This window comes from Solanum lycopersicum, chromosome 7, assembly GCF_036512215.1.
Source record: "Solanum lycopersicum chromosome 7, SLM_r2.1".
Lineage (NCBI taxonomy): Eukaryota > Viridiplantae > Streptophyta > Magnoliopsida > Solanales > Solanaceae > Solanum > Solanum lycopersicum.
Genome location: NC_090806.1, coordinates 68,695,377 through 68,715,175, shown reverse-complemented (window position 1 = coordinate 68,715,175; position 19,799 = coordinate 68,695,377). Strand labels below are relative to the sequence as shown.

Below are 19,799 nucleotides of genomic sequence, written 5' to 3'. Positions count from 1 at the left end.
TCAGCATATGATAAGTATTACAATGGTACCACTATACAGCGACAACACTCTACTCTTCTACGGTTCGTCCTAATATACAACCTTCACTTTTTTCTATCTAGATTCATGTCATATCTTTGTAATTACCCTTTCCAAAATTTAAAATAAAGGAGATTAGTATAATATACCAAAAATCATAAAGAAAACAAATATTATAGAATTAAATACGAAAAAAAGTTAAAATTTGATTTAGTATTTGAATTTATTCTAATTGAACACATGAGTTAACTCGGATAAGTATTCATATTATGTTAACTTCTCTTTTTTGATTATATATATTAATCTTAATTAAAACATGTTTAAAATTTTACGATTTATTTTTAGATAAAAATACGAATATCGTGATTTATACACAGCAAAGTAGCGCGTGAGTGGCCCAGGAACATTCAGCGATTGTTGAAATTAGTGGTCGGCGAAACCTTCCGTTAAAAATATTCCGTCAGTATTTCCGTCAAATTTAACCCTATTAATACTTGCATTCAAAATTTACTAAACTAAAGGGTCAGCTCAACCCTCTTCAACATAAAAACAAAGCAATTTCTCATTTTCCTTCTCAATTATCCTTTCTATATCTCAAAAATTCGTACTTAAAAAAATAATAGAATTTGCTAATTTTGAAGAATTTTCGAGTTTGCGTTGCATCTTCAGTAAATTTTTACCAGGTATTGTTCATTCTCAATTTCAATTTTCAAGTGTTTGTGTTCTTCGTTATGAGTTTGGTGAAAGTTCAAATAGCTAATCGATTTAGTTAACTGATTAGGTTTTGCTGTATCGAGACTGGATTTGACATGGATATTATAGTTAAGAGGCGAAAGTTAGAATTTAAAATTTATAAATTCAGTATTTTAGTTTGCCTTTTTAAAAGTTAGTATGCTCTAAACTAAAATAATTTTTACATATTTAATGATTTTTTTAATAAAATACTATTTAAACTAAAGCTATTGAGTTCTGTCGAACACACGTAGGTTCACTTCCACACTGGTAGCTTAATAAGGTTTCCCTGCTACAAAGGTTTGTTTTTTAGTTTATTATATTTCAATTCATAAAATGAAAATTTAGTTACTCACTCGAAACTGATATTTTATAAGATTTATTAAACTAGTGGACATAATGCGTGTGTAGCTATACAAATTTGTTATTAGAGGAAATGGAAGTGTCATTTATTTTATAAGTGTCGTAAGAAAATAGTGTCATTCTTTTTTAAACGAAGAAATTATTAGTGTTGACATAAGTTTTAGAGATTTTTTTTCATTGATTGTTGTTACAACTGTGGTGTCCAAAGGCAGTTTACGCTCATCTCGACTATCATATTATACTGTTAAGTTTAAATGTTCTTTTGGGAGGAGAGCAGAGATGGGAGTTTTGGTAGGGTAGAAAGTGTGTTGAGGGATATAGATGTCTCACTACTCATTGGATTACACTCGGTATGTTGTTGTTGAATGTATCTGTTGTGTTTCGAAAATCCTAACGGTTGTGGTTGTGAAGTTGTGATTTCAATCTAATTGTGCATTTCATTATTGTTAGTGTTACCTGTTGTTGTTAATATCACCAAGATTGATTTATCTTATTTTGCCTCATAAAATCATGTTTGTGCTCCTTGTGCTTGAACTTGTATTTTCTGCTTCTCTACATCATTAGAAAACTCTGTTTTTCGATCAGCGAGGGCTGGCAAAACTGATCTATGCTTGTTCTTGTATCTTTTGCAGGTTGATATTTTAACAGATACAAGCTGTTAAGTGCGACTTGTGCTTATAGCAGGTAATGATAGCCATATAGTATGGAATCACACAATCTGTATGGATATGGTGCGACTGATGTGAATTTGCCATATTCTTACTCTATGACTACTACCCCTTCGATACCTAATAGGCTGTTGGGAATATTGAAATTTGATTCGGGAAATTCTCCGAATTCTCCATTTGCAAACTATAATGATCCTGGTACCCCTACCACATTAAGTGATAGCCTGGAGCAACACAGCTCTACTGAAAATATTTCAGGGACTAGTCCTTGCAGTAATTCCTCGCGGGATTATAATCATTATTTCTGTAGGCCTAGTCCCTCTCCAGATATCCACCATAACAATCTTCTGGTTTATTCTGGTGATAATTCTTTACTCCAGTATGCAAATCACAGTCACAACATGAAACATGCGCTGCTTCAATTAGAGACCGCTTTAATGGGGCCAGAAGAAGTCACAACATCCAGCCCCTCTGCAGGGGAAATTCAGCAGCCACAAGCATCAGGTGGTCAGAGGTCCGGTATGTGGCACCAAGATGGCCAGGTTCCATATCGAATTGAAACACAGCCATCACATGTTTCTGTTTTTGGCATATCAGGGGATATAATTCAAAGTGAGGAGCATCACAAACCGATGGTGGATTATCCGTCGCAGGGGATTCCTTTTGGCAACCTAAAGGAGCTGCTTATCGCGTGTGCCAGAGCTCTTGCTGAGAACAACTTGGATGATTTTGAAAAATTGATTGCCAAGGCAAGAAGTGCTGTGTCCATTACTGGTGATCCAATCCAGCGTCTCGGTGCTTACATCGTAGAAGGGCTAGTAGCAAGAAAAGAAGCATCCGGAACCAACATATACAGGGCTCTCAGATGTAAGGAACCAGCAGGCTGGGACTTGCTTTCCTACATGCATATCTTATATGAGATATGCCCTTATCTAAAGTTCGGTTACATGGCTGCAAATGGTGCAATAGCAGATGCGTGTAGAAATGAAAATCGCATTCACATTATAGACTTCCAAATTGCACAAGGGACTCAATGGCTGACTCTTCTTCAAGCTCTTGCGGCCAGGCCAAGCGGTGCACCTTATGTACGTATTACAGGTATTGATGATCCAGTTTCAAAATACGCCCGAGGAGATGGATTGGCCGTAGTGGGAAAAAAGCTCGCAGCAATTTCTGAGAAATTCAACATTCCTGTTGAGTTTCATGCTGTACCAGTTTTTGCTCCTGAAGTCACCAGGGACATGCTTGATGTGAGGCCTGGTGAGGCTCTGGCAGTAAACTTCCCTTTGACACTTCACCACACACCTGATGAGAGCGTTGACGTGACTAATCCAAGGGATGAGCTTCTAAGGATGGTGAAGTCATTTTCTCCAAAGGTGGTCACGTTGGTGGAACAAGAATCAAACACAAACACCGCCCCCTTTTTCCCTCGATTTCAAGAAGCTCTAGACTACTATTCTGCAATGTTCGAGTCCATAGATGTGACATTAGAAAGGGACAGGAAGGAAAGAATCAACGTGGAGCAGCATTGTTTGGCAAGGGATATAGTTAACGTCATAGCATGTGAGGGCATGGAAAGAGTGGAACGCCACGAGCTATTAGGGAAATGGAAATTGAGGTTCACAATGGCAGGGTTCCACCAGTATCCTCTGAGCTCTTACGTGAATTCAGTGATAAAGAGCCTCATGAGGTGCTACTCAGAACATTATACACTGGTGGAGAAAGATGGAGCTATGTTGTTGGGATGGAAAAAGAGGAACCTAATCTCTGCATCAGCTTGGCACTGAAGAAAATTACGAAAGGACAGCCTGGTGGACTAAGCTCTCGGGGTCTAGCGAAGATCTAGTTTAGCAAATAACTAAGTATGTAAGTTCAGTAAGTGGAGAAAGCAGCAGATGAAATAGCCTTTCTTTCATGTTATGTAGTTTCACTCTTCCATAGATAATTTCATGTATCAAAATGTTTGTCCCTTTAATTTGGAATTTTTCTTGCATGATCTTCAAGGAAATGTATTTTGTAAACATTAGACTTTCTAAGTGTGAGCAACAACAAAATAAGAGTTATAACATCCAAACAAATTTCTCATCAACAAAACACGAGAGATATTGATATATTAGGACTAAGATATATGAGGGTGCATATCTTAGACTACAGTAATTAGTAACGCATTTCAAAGTCGTACAAATGACGCATTTTAAAGCCGTACAAATGTCCAAAGTAGACAATGAGGTGGGCTCTTTCCTAAAGAGGGGTGGGGGGTGGGGGGGAGGGGATGTGAGACACCCTAGGCAAGTTCTCACATGTTATAAAAGTTGTGTAGGCCTTTAGCTCAAAATGGGCTATTACAAAGAGGATATCACATTTCCTTTTTAGCATTATCTTTGTGAACTATAGAAACTAGAAACAAATAAAAGGCCCAAATGGCATGCCAGCTCTATTTTGTGTGTGATATAAAAAAGCACAATAAATATACATAAATCAAATTCATTACCAATTAATCCCATTATATAGTATTAATAAAGAGTGTGTTTAGATATATTTTTTTCCATCTAATCAAGGCATCTATTAATTCATTAAGGACGTGAATCATTACCTCCAACAAAATATATAACATTATTTTTCTTATAAGAATATTCAGTCAGCAAATTATATAATTTAGGCTATTTCCATGTTGATAAAAAGTCAAAAACACGTTTTTTGATATGTCAGCAAAATAAACTTAATAGACACAATTTAAGCATGTTGAAATTTCTAATATGAAAACTTTAGTTTAAACGATAAAATAATTAATTTATCGAACAAACTTAAGAGTACCAAAATAATATAAAGTCAATTTGTATGACAAAATGCTTTCGAAGACCAAATCCTTTGTAGGGTCCAATTATGGCAGTTCCACCAAATTTTATAGCTACGATACAGAAGTAATTAAGATGCATATCTTCATGTTTGTTAAAAATACTACTCCTAATTAGTAAGAAAAATAATTTCATAATGATTTTTCTGATTTGTCACATTCTGTTTTAATCCTTACAAAGTAAATTAATTAATGTTTAATGTAAATTAATCACACAATTCAAATAAATGACTTAAATCAATGGCTAGATTCATACTTGGATATCAAATCGAAACCAAATTTAATTAATGAGTCTAATTAAGCTCTCCTAAGGGAATCAAGATACTAAAAAATTAATCAAAATGGTCATTCAAATAATTAATTAAATTAAAAATAATTCAACAAATACATATATAGTTTACATACGTCAACTAGAAAACTAAACAACAAATTTGTCCTGCTATTTACGTGAAAGATCACAAAATATATTAACTCATGTAAAAGGAGGGTTAAATTTGTCCTGCTATTTACGTGAAAGATCACAAAATATATTAACTCATGTAAAAGGAGGGTCAAAGTGGTGACAACTTCCTGAGCGGTTGTTAAAATAACCATATTTATTTTTAAATAAAAAATAATTCTATGACAAATTATTAATTTCATCTCTAAATTATTAACAATCTTAAAAATATTCATTATATTAAATAAATAAACTTAAATATACTCTTGATTCACATATTCAAACTCTTGTAGGAGCATTTTGCTCTAAATAAAAAACTTCAAAAAAATTATTTACTAAACTTCCTAGAAATTCAGTATTTATTTCATTCACATTATAAAATCAAAGATTTATTTAAATACAAGCAATTAAATAAAAAAAATATTTTTAACGGCAATAAACCCTTCAGGAATGAAACTCTAATAATTCACACCAAATTAAAATCGTTTTCAAATACTTCGCTCTGAAACATAATAAACATATTCTTTTCCCACAAAAATATTCTTAATTGACAGGTAATTATATCCTAAACATTTCCATAATTCTAATTTTTTTTGAGCAAAAGACAAAAATCACACTTTTAAGGTAAAATTATCATTTGTCGCTTATAAGTTTATAATGACAAAAATTTCTCAAAAGATACAATAATATAAGCGTTGATATACTAATCTGATGCGCGAAATACATTAATTATTTAGTAAGATACATTATATCTTATACATGATGCACTAATTTAATATTTATTTTATACCTGATATATTAGTTTGATGCTCGAAATACATTAATTTAATATATAAAAATAAGAAATTCTGAAAATTTATAAAACTAATAGGATATAATAATAATAAAGAGAATTTAAAGACGAAATTTCTGTCACTTATTTATTTTTATTTTTTTAAAAAACACCCTATAAGAACAAGGCTAACTTCTCTTTTCCTTCTCACCAACAAACCTGCAACTCACAAAAACACATGTATTAGCCGCCACTCCCATAAAAAAAAAAAAAACAAAAAAAATGTCAAAATCCTCTTCAGTAGATCAAAATCTACTCGGTGACCGAAATGACCTTCGGTCACCGCTTATTCCGTCGATTGGTGTCGACGGATATTTAAAACAAAAAAAAGTAACAATGGATCAAATGTTGGAAAAATACTGCGGCGATTTTGGTTGGTGGCAATTTAGTCATTTTGTATTAACGAGCTTTGCGTGGGCTCTAGAAGGAATACACACTATGGTTATGATTTTCGCCGATCGTGAACCGGCTTGGCGGTGTTTGCCGAACCGGTTGTGCGATTCAACCGCGAAAAGTGTGTGCGGGCTTGAACCGGGTTCATGGGAATGGACCGGTGGAGCTGCAAGTTCTACGGTATCAGAGTTCGGTTTAATTTGTGGACAGAAATATAAAGTTGGACTTGTCCAATCCTTATTTTTCGCTGCCTGCATGATTGGTACGTCCGTTATATTCACGGTTAATTTATTTGTTTGATTTTAATTTTTATTCGAAAAAAACATCACGAGTGAGGCGTAGACACATGCTATATCACATTTAATTAATTATTTACCACACTAAAATTCTTTGGATTATTTTGTCGTTTCTTTTATCAGTTTGTACAAAGTAGACGAAGATGTGTTATTTGGAATATTTTATTTTAGGTAAAAGAATAAAAAAAGTACAATGATTGAATCCAAATCTTAGTTTGCTAAGGAATTGTTAATAATTCATATTCTAAGTCTTGTCATACTCTCAATTAAATTAAATGACACAAATGACAATGTATGTCAGAGAGACGTAATTAATTGAAGATAAGGACAATAATAATAATATATGGGTTTCCTACTTCTTTTTAATCGAGTTCATCGTATAAAATTATTATATTAAAGTTAAATTTATCTTCTTGCAAAAAAGGAAAAAAAGTCAGGATAAACTTGACAAGTGAATATTCTTTTAGGTTAGTATTAGAATATCCTTTTCTTTTTTTAATTTCATACTAATTACACACGCACCCCATTTTTGGATACTTAAGAATATGCTTGCTCGATCCGCCGTATCTTCCTTCTTTCTATGTGTGAGGTAGATAGTTGTTACTATCGAGTTTTAACTTAATCTAAAAAGTTATTTCATTCGATAAGTATTGCTCTAAATTAAATAATTCAGCATTTATAATATTATATATTCTTAAAATTTTCTCTAGAACGTGAATAATATAAGATGAGCATTTAATATTTAATGAATTACAAATAGAAGTGGTAAATTATGAATTGAGACTGGATGAATTATCTTAAGGTGTATATAAGGATTAAATTTTGTAACAAAAAATTGAACTATTTTAAATATTAAAATAAGTTAAAAAGAAATATGAAATAGAGTATATAAAAAAAAGATAAAACTCTAGAGCCAGGAGGAGGTGTTAGGTGTATCGAGATTTACATGAATTATTACTATTTATTGTTACTCAAAATAAAATATACGTATGGAGCAGAGAAAGCTTATTAATGTAATGTCATGTCATGTTACCTGTAACAGGAATTGTCTAGAAAAATAAATAATTAGATATCACTATAGTGATTTAATATTGTAATAAATACTGTAGTGATCCAGAGAGCAAATCCTTATCAAAATTATCATTGATGATGATGACAAGCAGTTTCTTTTGACTTGTCCATATATTTATTTTATTTTATTCAATTATTTAGTATGACACCTTGTTTATTTTCACATGCATCACTGAGACGTGTAAGATTAACATCTTACCACCAAAAGAATGTTGTATGATGTTGCACCACCAAATATTGGTCCAAAAATATTTGTACATTGGATTAATACGATTTATGCTATTACAAAAATGACTTTACAAAAATAAATATAAACATTAGTAAGGGTACTTAAACTTTTCATCGATATTAATTAAGTGTTATTAGAATTGATAATTGTATTAGTTTTTGATAGTTAATATGATTGAATTTTGTGAACTATTACATAAGAGCAGGGGCTAACAAAAATGACTATTAATAATTGCTGTTAAGTATGTATTTTTAGCGGCAGTTGTCACTTTTTGTATATATCCTTAAGGCCTTTAGCGACATTGGTTGTAATGACACTTAACTAATGTCGATAAAAATTTTAACACTTTTTATTAGTGTTAATACTTAATGTCACTAAAATTTTTAACACTCTTTATTAGTGTTAATACTTAATGCCACTAAAAGTTGCTTTTATCATAGTGTTACCCCAACTAGTAGCGGCCGCGAATTTCGTTGTCATAAAGAAAAAATCGACTGGATTTTGCTAAAACACATTGGAATTAATGATTTTCAGGTGCTGGAGTATTTGGACATTTATCAGATTCCAAATTGGGAAGAAAAGGCTCTTTAACTATAGTTTGCATTATGAATGCAATCTTTGGTTGTTTAACTGCAACTTCTTGGGATTATTGGACTTATACCTTATTCCGTTTTCTCTCCGGTTTCAGCACCGGCGGGACTGGCCTTTGCGCGTTCGTTCTTGCTACTGAACCCGTTGGCCAGTCCTGGCGTGGTGTAGCTGGAATGTCCACTTTTTATTTCTTCTCTATTGGAATTGCCGCCTTATCCGCCATTGCATATTTCTTCCAAACGTGGCGATCACTCTACATAGCTTCGTCAATTCCATCAGTTATATTTGTCATCTTACTACTCCCTTTCATTCACGAGTCACCTCGTTGGTGTCTCGTGAGGGGGAAAATTGACGAAGCTATGAAGATCATGAACAGAATTGCCAAATCTAACGGTAAACATCTCCCTGATGACGTTGTTCTTGCTCTAGATAGTGAAGTGAATGATGATGTTCCTGATTCTCAATCCGTATCAAAAGAAGCCCTAAACGGATCCTTATTAGATGTACTCAGGCTTCCTTTGACACGATTTCGGTTATTCTTAGCTGTGCTGATTAACTTCCTTTGCTCGGTTGTTTACTACGGGTTGAGCCTGAATGCTGTTAACCTCGGGACCAACCTCTACCTCAACGTGGCTCTTAACGCGGTCGCTGAAATGCCTGCCTATTTTTTAACAGCATTAGTGTTGGACAAGCTTGGTAGAAAGCCATTAGCGATAGGAACAATGTGGTTCAGCGGTATATTCTGTTTAGCTGGAAGTTTGGCAAAGGGTGATGATGGAACGTGGAAGTTGGTTCGGATGGTGTGTGGCGTGCTAGGTATATTTGGCATGGCTGGGACTTACAATCTACTATTCGTGTATTCGATGGAGTTGTTTCCCACCGTGGTAAGAAATGCTGCGTTGGGATGTGCAACGCAGGCGTCACAAATGGGGGCCATTCTGGCCCCCTTTGTAGTTGTTTTAGGGGGTGGAATACCATTTGCTGTGTTTGCATTTTGTGGAATTGCAGGAGGCTTATTGGTAATTTACTTGCCAGAGACTTTAAACAGGCCATTATATGATACAATGGCTGGAATGGAAGAAGCTGAAGCAAAGAAACCAAGCATTTTATCTTAATTTGCTAGTTTTTTGAGAACTTTTTTTGTATTGTATTTTTAGTTGTTGAATGTAATTTTGGATTGGCTTGTAGTGCTAAGAGTTGATCTTATATTAGGTTGTCATAAGGCATATGCCTAGTTATAACAAGGTAAGCATGAAATTGTGCTCTATGGTGAGTGGTGGAGAAGGATAGAGGATGATCAGATAAATATCTTTTCAAAAAAATTATATAATATATTATAAAAAGTAACATTCACCATGTTATATTCTTTATAATGAACTATCATTGTGTGATAAGCCAAAAAAAAAAAAAAGCAATATTATTTCGTTTGATATATCCAAGACATTAGTAACCAAACTCAATCATTAAGGGATGATTTATTAAAGCTTCATACAGATGAATCAGCTCAATGTAATTTGGATCAATAATGATAATGTCAAACAAAAAAAGCACCCAAACAAATGTATGTTGTCAGTTATTATTTTTTGATTAATATCGAATACCATCTGTAGAAAAAATAATTTTTTTATAAAAAATAAAGGAATTATTAAAAGAAATTTGACATATTTGAAATACTATATAATTTTAAATATGAATGATTATATTATCAATTGAAAACTAGAAGAAATTAATTGTATAAAAGTTATTCAAATCTAAGGTTCCATTTAATTTTTGCTTTAAGCCATTAAAATGCTTGAGCCTATGATCACGGATGCGACAGAGGTGGTAGCCAATGGCGGGTGATCCTGCATTTTTTTAAAAAAAAAATTAGTGTTTACAACATTACTTCACCATCAATCCGAACACTAGAACAAATGTTCATAACTTTTCTTTTTTTATTCAAGTAATCCAAAGCTACCAACCCAGGTTTAATTTGCTTCTCCTTCTTGCAATCCATCTATCGTATCGTAAAGTGGCTTGTTTAGCGTCTCAGGTAAATACATTACCAAAATTCCTCCAATAATACCACATACCCCAAATACAGCAAACGGCACACCATCCCCTAAAACAACTACAATTGGAGCCAAAATTGCCCCAAAATTTATGGCTTGCTTCGAGCATCCTAGTGCTGCATTTCTCACTACAGTTGGAAACAATTCCATCCCATACACAAGCAACAAATTAAAAGTAGCAGAAATTCCAAATATCCCAAGCAATCCGCACACCATAGGAATTAATTTCCACGTCTCATCGATGATCTTCAAAGTACTCCCCACTAAGCAGAAAATCGCACTGAACCACATCGTCCGTATGGCTAACGGTTTTCTACCAATCCTGTCGAGTACTAACGATGATAATAAATAGGCAGGCATTTCAGAAACCGAATTAAGTGCAACGTTGAGGTATAAATTAGTTCCGAGATTAACCGCGTTTAAACTCAACCCGTAATACACAATGGAACAAAAGAAGTTAGTAGCCACAGCGACCAACAACCGAATCCGCGTGACAGGAGATCTTAATACATCTAAAATTGATCTGTTTATGCCTTTTTTCGTATTGAATCGACGATTATTAGGGGTATCGTCCTTTGATACTACTTCACTATCTAGTGCGAGTACGATACCATTAGGAATGCTCTGTTTACCATTAGAAACCGCGATTTTCTGCATAATTTTCATAGCTTCGTCTACTTTTCCTCTAACGAGGTACCATCTAGGTGACTCGTGGAGGAAAGGTAATACGAAGATAACGAAAATAAGGGAAGGGATTGATGAAGCAATGTAGAGAGATCGCCACGGTTGGATGAAATAGGCAATGGCGGATACAAGGACTATTCCAGTAGAGTATAGATATAAAGTGGACATTCCAGCTACGCCACGCCATGATTGGCCAACCGGTTCAGTGGCGAGAACGAAAGCACAAAGGCCGGTTCCGCCGTTGCTGAAACCGGAGAGAAATCGAAATAGGACGTAGGTTGAGTAATCAGAAGAGAATGCAGTTAGAATACTAAAAATTGCATTCAAAATGCAAACTATAGTTAAAGAGCCTTTTCTCCCTAATTTTGTATCTGATAAATGTCCAAATACTCCCGCACCTGTGAAAAAAAAATCAATTTTTAAAAAATGTGTTACCATATATACTATTATTATCTATATTTTAAAAATATTATGTATTTGACTACTAATTAAAAGATTTCTATCATATATTGAAAAAGCTATACTTAGATACATATATTTTTACTATTGAATATATTAAAAAAGAGAGAGCCGAGTGAGATGAGGAGATTGTTATGTATTCAAAATATATGCTAATCACACTAGATAAATGCAAATATTTGTACGTAGATATAATATACATATGAGAGTGAATGAATCAACTTGAATGCGACGAATCAAGAACAAATTACACCTAATTTTTAACCATATTTATCTGGAGATACATGTATATGGACATATCTGAACGTATCTAGACGCACCAAAATCTAGGGTGTGCATTCAATTTCGGTTTAGTTTTCTACAAATCGATTTATTTTTTTCCGGTTTTTGGTTTTTAAAAAGTGTACCCTATCCAAACCAAAATAAATTTGGTTTGATTTTGTTTTTGTTTTATCTTTTTGGTTTGGTTATTCGGTTATGTCAAAAATTAGAAACATAATATATATACATATATATATATATATATATATATAAATAATCATTCTTTTGGTTTTTATTTTTTTAAATCTGAAATCAATCTAAGTAAATTATAAATTCAAAACCAAACAAAAAAATCAATCCAAGCTAATACTCAGTTCGATTTTTCAATATAATCCAAATAATCCACATCCCTACTTAATCTAGTAAATAATTATCTCCCAAACTCTATCGAAGTAACGATTTTGATTTTTCAATAATAACAACTAAAAAGGGGCTATTTATGAAAAAACGTACCGATCATGCAGCCAGCGAAAAATATAGATTGAACAAGCCCAACCTTATACTTTTCTCCGCATATTAATCCAAATTCAGACATCGTAGAACTTCCCTTTCCACCTGTCCATTCCCACGAGCCGGGTTCAGAAGAACACCGGCTCGTTGCACCAGCGTGGCTCGTCACATAATGCCACGCTGGTTCACGATCCGCAAAGATCATAACCATGGTTAGAATCCCCTCTAGTAACCAAGCCAAGCAGGTTAACACTAGGTGTCTCACCTGCCACAACCCGAACTCCCCGCAATACTTCTCCAACATCTCATCCATTGTTATTTTTTTCGAGTTCGCCTCCTCCTGAGAGGAGGCGAGTGGCGACCTGAGGTCGCCGCCATCGTCGTGTAAGTTGTTGTTTGATGATAACGCCGACGACATTTATTATTTTACCTATTAATGATATTATATTGTACCACAACGATATTTAAAGACTAATTTGCAAATATGATGAGATTGTGCACCTATATTCCTGTAGAAATTTATGACAAACCACCTTCTGTAGCATAATATTTACCATTTTTAACTACTAATGAATTATGAAAAAGAATAAGATAGATATGAGGTATTTAGTAACAAATTCTGTAGAACATGTTAATTATTTAGACTACTTTAGTGAATAATTACATGTAGAATCGAATTCTTATTAATAAGCTAAGTAAGACGGATTATTTATTTTTGATGTCATAATGGTGAATTATCTAAAACTATTTTAAAAAAAGTTCTACTTATGTATGTGTATTTTTGATATTTTTGAAGAGCCTGAGTAACATATCGGTGAAAGTTTATTGATAGATGAGTATATATTGGTGAAAGTTTATTGATAGATGAGTATATATTTATTATTATTTAAATTAAATTTCCTTGCAAATTTTTAGTCATCTATTGTCTGTATAAGTAATATTGGAGTTATCTGGAAAAAGAGCATTTGAAAGTTAAAAGTGTTTTTTTGTTAATATAAAAATATTGTATTTGGAATTTGGAATTGAAATAACGAATCAATTATGTTAACAAAAACATTTGCTTAAATAATCACCATATATCTTTTAAAATTTTAGAAACCAACCAAATTTATGTCCAAATGGCCGTCTTTTATTTTATTTTATTGACTTTTAATAGCTTCTTAAGTTTAATTAGCTAATACTCCTATTATGTTTAATTATTAGTATCACATCACAATAATTATTGTAGTACATTTAATTTCTTCTTTATATGTTAACTTTTTGGCGAAAGATTGACTCTTAGATAAACTTTTATTTCTTATATTTATAACTAGGTAGGGGCTTCGCACCATCATTAAATTAAATTATTAAATAAAATATTTAATATTTTAAACTTTTTCTGTGGCTAATTATTGTATATATAGAGTTGGAGGGAAAAAAAAAGAAGACGAATAAGTTATTAGCTACGGAAAGGTGCGACGTGCCACGTCACTTTGTCTATATTTATTTACAGATATGTTATAATTACAAAAAAGTAAAAAAGAGGAGAAAAAATAAGTAAATTTATTAAGAGTAGAAATTAGAAAAGTGTAAGTTATGAATAGTTACTCTTTTGTAAATTGGTATTCCAAAAGTCTCTGGTGTAAATGTTCCCACTAATAAAATATTTATTTATAATAAATTGCATAATTTACTTTTATAATAAATAATTAATTAATAAGATGTGTGTATAGCTTTCATTAATTCTTGTACCGCAATTATATAGACGGTTTAAAATTAAATATGATACTTAATATATTGTCAAATTGATGAAAGATTTATGAAATGACTACATGGAAATGAAAATGTACACATCATTATTATTATTATTATATTCTTAAAATCAATGACAATATCTTTGATAGCAATATCTTGCAATTAATATTTCATACATATAGAAATAAATTGAGGTACAGAATTAAAAGTGAACAGAAGGTAATTTCTAATAGATATTTTGAAAACTTTGAAGCCCCTCTCAATGTACACTAAAATAAAAGGATAACTAGTTTGATTCAACATATGTTAATAAAGAAAAAGAATCAAGATGAAACAAGCTTGAATTTTTAACTAGGAAAACAAAATAATAACTATAAATTATTTTAGTTATTTGATGAACATCGATATGTGAAATGTTTTACATTAGAATAAACAATAATTATAAGTAGCACAACATGGATGAAATTGGTTCTTCATTTCATTTTGTTTGGACCCAAAATGAGACAAAAGTTGGTCCAATTTAGGACCAAATTTGTTATTGATTCCATCCTTTCTCCTCACCCACATGGATGGTTAGCGCGGAGCGGGTTGAGCTTTAAATATAAAATTTATAATTTATTATATTTGCTTTGTATAATTTTTTTTTATTTTTAATGCGCCCTAAACTATCATGTATAAACTTGATTTGCATTTTTTAATATTCTTTTTTTTTAATTAAGTTTGATACTAGAATAAAATTCATAAAATTAATTTTTTTATTAAGTTATATTAATTTAATAGGATAGTGACTCAAAAATATATTTAATTATCTTTAATAGCTTTAAAAAAAAATTCTTAATACATAATGCTTTATCCCTCTTATAACATGTAAAAATTTAAAATCAAATTTAAACTCACATAAAACTATATATATTTGTATCCTACCCCGCTCTACATTAGTTTTCTAAAAAATCATTTCACCCAACCGCATAGCCTTTAACTTGCCCCACCTCCGTAGCCTTAAACCAATCCAGCACCGCATCTGTCCCACTCTATTTTCATCCCTACTAGAAATTAATTTTATACGTAATAAAAGCTAAATGTGAACCTTAGAGATATCGATTTGATTAGGCAAATTTTACATCATAATGTTTAAACACTGATTTCCTTCACCATGAGACGAAATTACCACTTGATTAGGATCTTTATCAAATTAAATAAAAATTATTTCTTTCTTTTGCATGTGTATGATTATATTCCCCGTATGAATCTATTGTGACTCTTTTTTCATTTCGTTTGAATAAAACTAGTACATCTGTTTTTGAGTCTGTCGAATTAAATGGAGGTTTTAACCAAATTAAGCCATTATATAAAGTTATTTATTAAAATAATATGTTTTTTCTAAAATTTCACAAAACTAGTATAAACGTATTTCACGGTAACGTTTTAGGATATATTTTATATTTGAAAAGTTGATGGCGTCAGATTGATATATGTTACTCACAGTAACGTTTTACTCCTAAAACGTTACTCATATTAACGTTTTAGGAGTAAAACGTTACTGAAAATAACGTTTTAGGAGTAAAACGTTACTTACAGTAACGTATATCAACCTAATGCTGTTAGTTTTTAAAAAATATAATATACCCTAAAACGTTACCGTGAAATACGTTTATACTAGTTTTGTAAAATTTTAGAAAAATATATTACTTTGGTAAATTGTTTTATATAATGGCTTAGTTTGGTTAAAATTTTTAATTAAATGAAAGATAAAAAGGGAAGAAGTATATAAATTTAGAGAGACGATATACAACAAGTATACAATGATGATTGGGCTAAGACTCCAAAATATGGGTTTCATTTGTATAATTCGCAGATTTGCATAATTTGTGAATGTATTTATATAATTCAAATATTTTTATATAGATTCATTATTTACAAACATCGTAAACAATTATATATATATATACCCTACCTCTACTGGCGTATCTCATTTCTGTCTTCTTAGAAAATCACGTTTTTCCTTTTTTTTGTTAAAAAGAATATCAATAAATCTATATAACTTTTGTATATGTCTTGCGAGTGCGAGAGTATTTTCCCTCCATTTCAAAAAAAAATTGTTTAGTTTTATTATTACTCTGTTGAAAAAAAGAATGAAACACTTCTTCTTCTTTTTTTGCGGTACTTAACTTCAACTTTGTTAAAGGACATTTTGTTACATTTGACATAAATTTTAATTACGAATTACAAAATCAAATAGACTTTTTTATTTTCTCAAACTTCGTTCCAAATCAAATAGATAATTTTTTTTAAACAAATGAAGTGACATTTTTTACACACCCATACACAGATTGAAATATTTTTTCCTTATTTCTTGATCATTGAAACTTTAATAGTATTTCTTTCGCTTTTTCTTTCTTGGTAGGAGTGGTTTTAATTTCCAGTTTGTTAATTTCTTATTGTAGGCTTGCATTTACTTCAGGTAGAAAGAAAAGAAATTACAAAAATGAGATGCATATAGGATACTTCTTATTCTTAATAAATATTATATCGTTATACTTAAGGTATACAACAGCTTAATTTTTATAGATAAATCATATATCAGTATTTATTATATATATATATATATATATATATATATTATATAGAAGTACATTTATTTCTTATAATTATAAGCAAGTCTTTTTTAATATTAAGACATTTATCCAAGTTTACTGATAGAATGCTTTGAAACTAATTATTTTGGTACTACTTGTTAGTGTAGGCATTTTAATTTTATATTTATTTGTATCATTGAATTGCCACATTAATTAACAATAGTGTACATGTTGGAGCAGCCTGCCTTTAAATCATTGTTGCATTTGTGCCTAATTACTCACTTGTTAATCAATGTCTATAGGCATCATTGTTGGTTCCCTTGGAGGTTACTGTTTGAGCCAGAAGTTGCTAAAACATGGCCATTACTTCTTTTAACTTATTTCTCGTTTATCCTCGCTCTTTATTCCTCAATTATTTTTTGTTACATATGTAACTCCTGAGATCATTATTTTCACTATTTACTACACCATTCTAGGAAGACTTCTTTTAGTATAAATAATGATGGTCTTCATTTGGTTTGGAACAAATAACATATAAGAAAAAATATAGAGTGAAAAAGTTAGTCAAAAATAAAATTCTTATTAGTTGAAGGAAGGTATTCTCTTTTGTGGAGCTTTGGACTCAAATCTTGTCCAGAGTTCTTGAGTTGTACTTTGAAAAGGATGTTGTATTCTGAAGGGGACAAATCAAAAAAGACTATTGCTGAATTGGTGAAAAAAAACATTTGGCGCAGTGAATACCATACTTCTTTAATATTTTTTGTACAAGGGAGGTCCAACATTTTTGTATAGGTATTCAAATCAAGACATTTTAACTTTTTAACTTTAGTTTAAGATCAAAAGATTTAAATATTTTTTGTGCTTATCTATCAAATTAAAACCAGGCAAACATGGAGGGAGTATTTGCAAACAGATCGAGCCAAAAAAAAAATGGAAGATCACAAAGGGTAATTTAACAAGATAAAAGAGACAATAGTATAGAACATTTACAGTACAATATGCATACATGATACATCATCATCACAACTACATACCACCCCACAAAAAAAAAAAGGTTTCAGAGAAATTAAAATAAAAAAGGAGTTGGGGAGAAAGCTGGCGCCAAAGCTGAAACTGGAATTCTCCTGCAAAAATATTAGTAAGATGAAAAAGAAACCGTGAGCGGTGAAATCAGAATTATCGTTTAAAGGAGATTCAAAATATATACACACGAAGATATTGAAAATAAATATTTTTCACTCGTTGAAGATAAAATTAAATAAATAAAAACATATTATTTCTAACAATTTAAGCTTCTAAATAAAAAATGTACATACCTAGTATCCTCAGAACTATGACGACGGGGTTTAGTGGCGGGTGGGGAAGTAGTTATGACTTTTCTCTTCACATTTCTAGGTGGCAGAGCGTTGTCTTCTGAAATGGCCGAAAGTGAAGGCCTCCAATTATTAGGTACTGAATCAACAGTACTCGTTGGTCTACCTCTACCTCTCCTTCGTCTTCTGATCTTACGGTTAATGGGCTGGGCCGGGCCAGGAACGAGAGGCCCGATGTCTTCAAGTGGAGGCAAACGAGAAGAACAACCACAGCAGGCCATTAGTTCCAAAAGGAACTTCATGATTATTTTTTCTTTTTTGGGTAACAGAGAGTTTTGTAATTTGTATTAAACTTTGTATTTAAAGGCTAACTACTAAATCTTGGAGTTATAACTCAGGGACCCATAAGTAGTTGGTTGTTATTGTCTCTGGTTTCCACATCCCATTATTGTTTTTTTTTTGTTTTCTCAACTTTCACCTCTATCCTTCTTTTACTCCTTATTAATTTCGTGAAAGTATTTAACTTGGACATAAAATTTATTTATTTTTAAAATACTCAAAAACTAATAATTGATTGGCGCTTAAGGTCAAAAATAGAAAAAGAAGAATGAATAGGATAAGTTCGAGGTCAGCTCTCGAACTTATCCTAAGAGACATCTTACTATTTAATGATAAGCTTAGCAAGGAGAATTTATTTGTGATCTATAACTAATTAATAGCATTTCTGTGATTAAAATTATCTAACTAAGAATAAAACAAATAGTTTAGATTTGAATTGGTTGTCATGACCTTTTTATTGGAAAATATTGGAAGGAGTAGTGAATCATATTGATAAATAGGAAGTATTTTGTTTTTTTTAAAGGAATTTAACACTAATATATAAATATCAAGTAAGAAAGAAAACTATAATTCATTAATTAATTTGAATTCGCACATTACAGAACCATCACTAACATTTGGTAAGTAAAATATCCATGTTATTGTCACATTCAAAATAAAACATGATTGAATTTTATCCAGGTATGGTATAATGACACATCCAACACTTCTATAAATATATATATTACGTGGACAAAATTACCCCAGATGCAGGCAATAACACTAATGTCGCATAAATAAATGTAATCCACCTTTCATTTATTTTATCATATGCTTATTTTACTACTCCATTAATACTTTGGCATTTGTCAACCCAGCCTGCACACAATTGGCCGCTATATATTAGACAATAAGTGACACACCACACACAAAGTAACCGTTAAAACTAATAAATAATGTGATCAATAAGTAAAATGAGAAAATAAAAAAAAAATCAACATATACTACTTGGTTGTACTAACAAAGAAGTGGTACTCAACTACTCGTACATAAATTTATATAGCACACTTTTCTTTTTAATTTTAGAGATAATGAATAACTATTTTCTCTGTTTGAAATTTTAGAGACACATTTATAGCATACTAAGACCCTATTACCCCCTAAACTTATTTAATAAATAATTTTCTAGACTTACGTGGCACTATCTTGTGAATCCAACGCTGATTGACTTTTTTTTCAAGCTAGTGCTACGTAAGCTAAAAAGGAGTAAAAAATTACTTATAAAATAAGTTCAATGGGTAATAAAGGGTAATAGAACCTTAGTATAATATAAGTGTGTCTCTGGAATTTTGAGCATAAATTTAGAAAATACTTATGTATTTTCCCTTCATTTAATTACTTCTTATG

At 31.5% G+C, this 19,799-nt stretch overlaps 3 protein-coding genes and 1 non-coding gene across 4 annotated transcripts; 2 read left to right on the top strand and 2 right to left on the bottom strand.

Moving 5' to 3' along the window:
• The first annotated feature begins 535 nt into the window (after nt 1–535).
• Nucleotides 536–3,782, top strand: GRAS2 (protein). Its single transcript, NM_001306176.1, has 2 exons — nt 536–701; nt 1,746–3,782. The coding sequence occupies exon 2, from the start codon at nt 1,817–1,819 to the stop codon at nt 3,566–3,568; it is 1,752 nt and encodes a 583-aa protein (NP_001293105.1). The 5' UTR covers nt 536–701; nt 1,746–1,816; the 3' UTR covers nt 3,569–3,782.
• A 2,016-nt stretch (nt 3,783–5,798) lies between these two features.
• LOC101262935 (organic cation/carnitine transporter 4) lies at nt 5,799–9,673 on the top strand. The gene is made up of 2 exons (XM_004244121.5): nt 5,799–6,561; nt 8,430–9,673. The coding sequence occupies exons 1-2, from the start codon at nt 6,129–6,131 to the stop codon at nt 9,599–9,601; spliced, it is 1,605 nt and encodes a 534-aa protein (XP_004244169.1). The 5' UTR covers nt 5,799–6,128; the 3' UTR covers nt 9,602–9,673.
• Nucleotides 9,674–10,148: 475 nt separating this feature from the next.
• Nucleotides 10,149–12,955, bottom strand: LOC101263829 (organic cation/carnitine transporter 4-like). The gene is made up of 2 exons (XM_004244124.5): nt 12,455–12,955; nt 10,149–11,619 (listed from the first exon to the last, which is right to left on the bottom strand). The coding sequence occupies exons 1-2, from the start codon at nt 12,867–12,869 to the stop codon at nt 10,454–10,456; spliced, it is 1,581 nt and encodes a 526-aa protein (XP_004244172.1). The 5' UTR covers nt 12,870–12,955; the 3' UTR covers nt 10,149–10,453.
• A 4,757-nt stretch (nt 12,956–17,712) lies between these two features.
• Nucleotides 17,713–18,422, bottom strand: LOC101264952 (uncharacterized). The gene is made up of 2 exons (XR_011210845.1): nt 18,078–18,422; nt 17,713–17,885 (listed from the first exon to the last, which is right to left on the bottom strand). It is a non-coding gene; the product is annotated as an uncharacterized protein (transcript).
• Nucleotides 18,423–19,799: the final 1,377 nt, after the last annotated feature.

What these genes read in the sequence shown, in the direction of transcription:
- GRAS2 (NM_001306176.1), top strand. Translation starts at nt 1,817, where the DNA reads ATGGAATCACACAATCTGTATGGATATGGTGCGACTGATGTGAATTTG.
- LOC101262935 (XM_004244121.5), top strand. Translation starts at nt 6,129, where the DNA reads ATGTCAAAATCCTCTTCAGTAGATCAAAATCTACTCGGTGACCGAAAT. An exon ending in TTTCGCTGCCTGCATGATTG is followed by an intron (nt 6,562 to 8,429) that starts GTACGTCCGTTA and finishes AATGATTTTCAG; the next exon opens with GTGCTGGAGTATTTGGACAT.
- LOC101263829 (XM_004244124.5), bottom strand. Translation starts at nt 12,869, where the DNA reads ATGTCGTCGGCGTTATCATCAAACAACAACTTACACGACGATGGCGGC. An exon ending in TTTCGCTGGCTGCATGATCG is followed by an intron (nt 11,620 to 12,454) that starts GTACGTTTTTTC and finishes TTTTTTTCACAG; the next exon opens with GTGCGGGAGTATTTGGACAT.